Here is a 7,928-nt window from a genome sequence, read left to right on the forward strand (position 1 = left end):
AAATCAATTATAATTTTCAATCATTTTTACGCAGATATAACGTATATCCATTTAACGTTTTTCTAATGTATAGCGGTGATTTTTTAAACCTAAGAACGGATAAAATATTTTTGACATTAGTCAAACTGAACAATGTTGAAGAATACATGAAAAGTTGGTCATTATAGAAGAAAATGAAGGAAGCTCGACTCTTGATGGTTCATCTGAATCGCATTTAATAAGATTGGAGTCCGGAAAGGAGGGAAAAGTTTTCAGCAGTAGTTATTCGACATTTTCAATTACTTTTTTTAAGCTTTTTAAACTAAATAATTAAAAACATAAAACTCTAATAAACATACAATAATACGTACCAACGGAGTTTTGATCTACATATTCGCTCCACATGCAAACTTCTCCACCTAACACTTTTGTGTTAGGTTCAATTCGATTATTATATACTGTCGCCCAATTATAGTATGGTGTACGACCCCAGAAACCATGATCCAAATACCAAGCATTTTTAGTTGAAAGAATAATATTATAACCTCTTTTCATTAAATCCTGATTTATGGTATCATCCGCATCAACCCATGTTTGTATAATAAAACGTTCCTTAGGTAAAAATTCTTCAATTATATTTGGTTCAGTTAAATGACTTGACCATACAATCACCGATTTTGGTGTTTGCAAACGTGGATATTGTCGCTGATTGACATCATCCCATGATTCTAAATTTTTTAAATGGAAATTTGACCACAACTTAAAAAAGCTTTTCATGCTCAAATCATAGCCGGTATCAATCATTTTTTGTGTTATCTCCTTTGTATTATTCCAACAAGGTATGTAAACCTCATCACCACCCATATGTATGGTTTCTTCAGGAGCTCCAACTTCAGCAATATCTTCATAAATCTCTTTCATTATCGAATACATATTATCATTTAATGGATTCAATTGACCACAAGGTGGTTGCACACAATATTGACGCCATGGTGTATTATTTATGCATACAGCTAAGTTACCCATTCCACTCATAGGACCCCATTGCCAACCATTACCAGCATGTGAAGGTCCATCGATTTCTATCAGTACTCGAATGCCACGTAAACGTGCATATTTTATGAGATTTTGGGTATCGGTTCGAGAATATGTATGTTCATTGGAATAAGCACCAAAACTAGTTGCAAAAATATATCAAATATATGAGATATAAAATGTTTTATATGTATGAATACCGTTGCAATTCAGGAACACGTGTAATTTCTAATGGGAAACTGTGTGTATCCACAACATGCCAATGGAATACATTTAGTTTTGATGCAGCCATCGCATCAAGAGTATTACGTATGATACGTAGCGGCATATAATTTCTTGATGTATCCAATAAAACACCTCTATGCGTGAATATGGGTCTATCGATAACTCGAGCAGCTTGAGTCATCAATAATCCATTGCTATTATTGAATTTATGTATGAATAATTAACATATAAATTATACGTAATATCAGTTAAAAAATTTACCTCACACTTCCAGTTATTAAATTTGAAAGGGTCTCAAACGCATGTCTTGCTCCATAAACTGTTACCGACTTTATATCAACGAAAGTTGCGGTAGCTGGAATAAGTAGTATATATTCATTAATTATAAATTTGTATCACATTATTTATAATATTGTATTATTTTTTGCTACATTTTCCTAATTTTAGTTCCTTAAAATGTATACGTTATTTTAACTTAACTGCCACTAAAACAGCACTTCACTTTGGAAATCAATGGATATACAAAAAGTTCTTTAGTGAAGTTTATAATAATAATGGTATAAATTTTATATAACTTATGAGAAACCAGTCTTTTATGGTCTATCACCTGGCTACTATCAACATTAGTATAGATATAACCGTATCTACTCTATAAACACCTCATTGAAGTTTCATTTAGTTAATTAGACTAATGATTAGTTAATGATTAATTAGACCAATGAATGAAAGCGAAAACACAATCCATTTCATAAATAAGTTCTAACGACCAATTGAAACTAGTGTAGGACCGATGCAAGATATATATTAAGAACAGAATTAATAATAAGATATACGAAACCTGAATATTTGATGCAGATTTTAAGAAATGTGAGGAATTGAAATTGCTAAGAAGAATTACTTGTCCAAAAATCCTAGATAATAGCTTTTAAGTTATACGCAAGAACGTGGAACTAACAAATATACAATATTAAGTGACGCCTATTGGTCTGTATATGTAAAGTATTACCAACTGAGGTGGACTAGCCATGTAGATGATAAAAAAATGAATTCCAGTAAGCAAGAATGAGGTAGACAAGCTGGAGGTAAATAGTGTAGGAGTGGATCTACACAAATTTAATGTTCTGAATTAAAAATAAAACGTAAAGTATAAAAAAAAGGGGAAGGGTTTTATTTGAAAAACCAACACTGGCAACTATCTGCACCGTAAAGGAGGGTGATAGTTATTATATTGTGACAAAAACTATCCTATATTAAGATATATCATTCTCCACTCGAAACGCATATATAAATGATATTAATGTCCTTAAATGGAATTTTATAGAATTTGAAAATATCTCGCCCCTGAAAAATACAAAAAAAAATTTATCACCTTGCTCAATTCAGCTGAAGCATGTATATTAAAATAAACAATATTCAATTTTCCAGCTGACTGCACTGAAAGAAATGAAGAAAATAAAATAAAGATAATAATAGGCAATAAAAAATGTGTCTGCTAATTTTAGAAAGAGAAGCAAAAAATTAGAAAATAATTTCATAAAAATTTTTGTTTTTACTATAAAAATTTGTTATATAGACAACATTAATAATATTTTTTAATAATAATATATTTAAGACATAATTAATTATTCTTTTCACTTACCTGTTGTACGTATACTTAATGTATACGACTCATCTGTGTTCCAATCCAAACTAAGGCTAGTTGAGTTAATCGTGGCTTTCACGAGTATCTCTTTTCCCTTGTCAAGCGTACAGTTTCGTACGCATTCCTTTAAAATATTACTAACGAATATACGATTTGTTTCACGTATAAACTGTGTTGTTGCAGCAGTTGGCGCAACAACATTGAAACGTACTTTCCACGGATCGAAACGGACTCTCTCATTTGATATACTGCAGTCTCCAGTCGGCATAGGCCATATGGCTCCATATCGACCACATGACAATCGGCAATCATGTTGACTTTCAAATCGAATTGCATCTCCAATATTCGATGCTGGGTCCAGTATACATAGATCTAGAGATGTGCAAGCCCATTTATTGCTAAAGTGGTTTAATTCTTTATAAAATGAAATTTTTTTGAATTTGAAGCTACAAACCTATCTCCATCGCCTCTTATAGAATGACATAGGAGAATTATTTGAAAAAAAATTAAAAATTTTATGGATTGCATTTTAAAGTCTTGTAATTATTTTTAAGCATACCAAACTGTAAACTTTTTTTGTTATTATAGTTTTTATTAACTTTAATTAAGGTTAAAAGTTTAACTTGTTATTCATTGCTAAAATCAAGAACCATAGGTAGTTTTTCACATGAATGCATATAGAGTTTGTGTACAGAAATACAGTATACCAATCAATTTTTTTAATATAATCAAAAATCATATCTTATTTATCAGATCATATTTTAATCACATTTCTCAGAAGATATCACATGACCCAAATGAGGTAAACATTAAATGTTATAGAAGACGTCGAATGATATCAAACATCGCTTTGACCATTATTAAAAAAATTAGAAATTAAATTTAGTAAATTTAATCAATATACCTATACAATTAGTTAGCATTATAATATATATAGTTAAGTTGAAACTGTAACAAATTCTACATTGAGCATCTATTATTAGTAAATAAACTGGATGATAAAAAAAAGGAATGATGGATTGGTATGAAAAAGCACGAGAGAAAGACACTAACAAATAATTATAATTATATAAACTCGAAGTTATAGCACAGTATTTTAAATGGTTCCTCTATATGGGTTATAAAACAAGGCCCGGGTAATTAAACAATAACAAGTCTTAATTAATTATTATTTTCTACACAGAGAATTTTTTATCTAAAGACAATAAATGAAAGAGTTCTAAAAGAAAATTATATACGAGCTGAGAATCAAGAAAGAAAAAAAGCTGCAAAAAGATTTTTCATAACGCCTCAATATCTTAAAAACAACATATTGACAACTAATATTCTATACTAGCAGTCACATCAGCAGGGAACATCTTGATGGACTGAAGTTTCCCGAAATGACTTTAAGAACCTTATTTCCATGTATAGGCATCTATATTTATTATTAATGCAATAATTAAATAGTTATAATTTAATTAATAAAAACATTTCTATCAAGTTACTGGAACTATTTGCAAGCACTACCATTCCTGATTGTAAACCGATGTTATACAGTTACATACTCGACCACACCATAATAGATGTCCGGTATGTCATAATTGAAGAAATATCTACACCGATTCCGATTGTGAGCCGATAACATCCAGTTAAAAAGAATAACAAGTTATATATATGATGCATATGTATGACATATATAATAAATAAACAATAACACAAAAAATAACTTTATTAATTTATAATAATAATGTTCCCACCTTTAGCAACACCTTTTCTTCTCAATATAAATATTTATTTCACTTTCTGGTATCAACAATAACTGTGGTTTTTTTTATGTTTAAAACCACTTGTTTACTTAAAAAAATGTTTTTATTCTTCTATAAACCATACTTTTATAGATGATAATACATAAAATATTTACAATTACATAAATAAAACAGGAGTACGACGTAAGATACATAACCTCCTTTTAGCCACACTATTTCTTTACCAGATGCGAACAGTTTGTTTTCAAGAAAATGTGAAAAGTACCACTCTTATCCAAAGATGACGGATGTGTAGCTAAAACTTAGTTATTAAAATATATACACACCAAAAATATTAAAATTTGGGAACTCCCGTTTGTATATTTACAATGTTTTCCTAATCATTTCACTTCCTTTTATTTAATTTGAACAGGCAATAATACCTCTTTTTAAAATCTGAAAAACTGGGAAAAATACAGACTACTTTTATCATTTGAGCAAAGTGAAGACTTAGATTAATTTTCTAACTGGAGATATAGTAAATAAGATAAAATGATCACAATGTGTGAATTCAAAAATAAAAACAATCAATTCCGTTGTATTCTAAAGCAATAACCCAATCTATATCAATACTGGGTCAATTATTCAACTTAACCGCTTATAAAATGCATGAATTTGATACATCTAAATCTATATAATTTTATGAAGTTCGTATGTACGTAGAAGCAGCAGATATAAATTTTAAGACATAAACAAGTTTTAGTAAAACTTTTACCATTGTTAATGTATAACATAATTTAAAAACTATTTATAACGTTGAAGAGAAGGGTTTCTTCTGACCATTAACGAGTAATTTGAAAAAAAAATATGAAAAAGGAGGCCTACAGTTCAGCTATATAATCAGTTTCCGTTTATATATATAAGGAAAAAAGCTATTTTAATTTATTGGAGGGTTGCACTCCTAAAAGATTCTAGTTCAATTGTCTTCATTTCAATAATTTGCTAGCCAAGCAAAAAGGAATGAATGATAAATGAATTAATGATTTGATCCAAAGACTAAATAGTGTTGTGTTCTGATAACACAATTTTTCGGGACTTTGTTTAATAATACAATATCATTTATTATCACAAAGCAGATTTGGTTAAAAACCAGTTAGGCAGTATAATCGTCGGTTAATCAGGGGATCATATTCGTCGGATCGTCGGTTACCCTTAGCGACCGACGCTTATTTGTTGTTACTCTCAATTTATTGATTTATCATGAAAACAACAACAAATGCAGTGCTCGATCATCATTTGATTGTCTGCCTTACATGACCCTTAAAAATAGAGAATAGAACACAGAAACTAAGACCTTTCAATATGCTGGATGTGGAAATAATTTATAATGATATTCTTCAAATCTCACCATGGTGGTCACGAATGTACGTGCAACTAACAACATTCTCATAGTGGGTGAGCAGTTATCTGTTGCCCAAATAGGAACATTTTTTCTTTAAAATATTACTTAAAGAGGTTTTCGAAATATAGTGAACTACAACAACAAATTTTTTTTTTATATTATTTTAATTGATTTTTTGACTGCTGTTTCAAATATTGCCAAATACTCATCATCAGTGGTCTTGGAATTATTTCTTATATTTAATTATTAATAAGTAATTTTTTGAGATTGAACTCGTGCCCTGCCAAATTTGAAGCTCAAAGTCAGCGCTCTTAACCAACTGACCTAAAGCGTACTTGACTTTTATGTTCGCTCATTTTTCTGGAGTTTTGCTAAATTGCTGTGAAAGTTTTATTAACAAATTCACTTGCTGTGTTTATATTAGAACGAAATCATAAATGATTTATTACTTAATTACTGAAATGTTCCAATAATGCTATCTAGTAGTTACTTGTGTGGTTAAGTAGATAACAACGTGGATGTGAACAATTTTTTTCCACTCTTTTTCTTTATTTGCAATCAAAACAACATTTTGGATAAAAAAAATAAAAATAATTTGTTTAGTAAAAGTGTGGTAATATTTTTTTTTTGGCCACTCTTATTTCTTTTTCTCTAAGGACGTGTTTTAATTTTTAATTTTTTTTTTAATTTTTTTTTGTAAATCGTACGCACGCATGAAGCGCTGTTATCTATTTGAACAATAAACCGGAACAAATGATAGGAGAGAAAAAAAAAATTGCCTCCAAAGAGTAACGACAACGTAGTGCTCCTTTTGAACGGTTAGGCAAACCATTTTTTTAGGATAGTTTGAAAAAGTGGAAGACTTTGTTAAGAAATACATAAAATGATATGATTTTTAATGCTTTTCTAAAAAACTTATTGATTTTCCCTCGTATATTTTCAGTAATTAGCGCAAAAATTAACACATCCCGAAAGACTAGATTAGAAATAATGGCATTGCACTTAATTCTTTTTTCCAAATCACGACCATAATGCACTTTTCACTTGTTTCTCTGTATATATTTTTTTTAAACATTTTTTTTTGTTCTTTATTAAATAATGTTTTCAATAGTTCTATGTTGCTATACATATTCTTTATTTTCCTAAATCTATTTTTTATTATATTTTAATTTAAAAATTATCTTAATTATTTAACGGTTTTATTGGATTCAATTCACTTGTATTAGAAACGATCGCACAGATTTATTTTGATCATAAAAACCATGAATGCAATTTTCACTTTCAAAAATTATGAAATTTATTTTATTATTTTTATTATTTTATAGTGAAAATGGACTTTCGAATAATTTCCACATGCATATTCTTCTCTTCCATGCAACACGGTTCACTACTTACGATCGCCCATGCAATTCAGGCCACAACAAAAACTAAACTGAATTCGTATTCAAACCGATCTTATCGCATGTAGCAAAAGTGTCACACAGCACGACGAAGCCCAGAAGAAAGCGCAGAAACGCAATAGTGTTCTGCCCGTGGAAGCACCAAAAAAAAAGCAGTCATGATATGGAAGGCACATTTTTCTGCGAACACATATGGGATCCATAAAATGGCAACAAAAAAGAACCAAAGCATAACAAAATAAAAGCAAAAACTACAAAACAGAAAACAAAAGAACGATAAAATAAAAACAAAAATAAAATTAATTATGCTTATAAGAGAAAACTACAACCGATCTTGTGCACTTGGAAGAGCGGCGTTCTAAAAATTTGCATATCCACTAACATTCGCTAATGGTTTTAATAGGTTGTACAATATACATGAAACGGTTCTCGGAAAAAGACTATGCAAAAATGAATAATATCTAAATAATAATTAATTTTAACTATTTCTCTTTTATTGCTTTTACGAAGATACGAAT

General features: G+C 29.4%; 1 protein-coding gene across 1 annotated transcript; it reads right to left on the minus strand.

Annotated features, from left to right (window-relative positions):
* Positions 1–350: 350 nt before the first annotated feature.
* LOC119670235 (chitooligosaccharidolytic beta-N-acetylglucosaminidase-like) lies at positions 351–7,508 on the minus strand (the record flags this gene model as incomplete). The annotated part of the gene is given in 6 exon segments (XM_038080413.1): positions 351–1,156; positions 1,215–1,433; positions 1,501–1,594; positions 2,879–3,279; positions 3,336–3,517; positions 7,406–7,508. Coding segments are annotated over 5 exon segments (1,594 nt in total), but the record flags the coding sequence as incomplete, so codon positions are not given.
* Positions 7,509–7,928: the final 420 nt, after the last annotated feature.

Source organism: Teleopsis dalmanni, chromosome 1 (assembly GCF_002237135.1).
Source record: "Teleopsis dalmanni isolate 2A chromosome 1, ASM223713v2, whole genome shotgun sequence".
Lineage (NCBI taxonomy): Eukaryota > Metazoa > Arthropoda > Insecta > Diptera > Diopsidae > Teleopsis > Teleopsis dalmanni.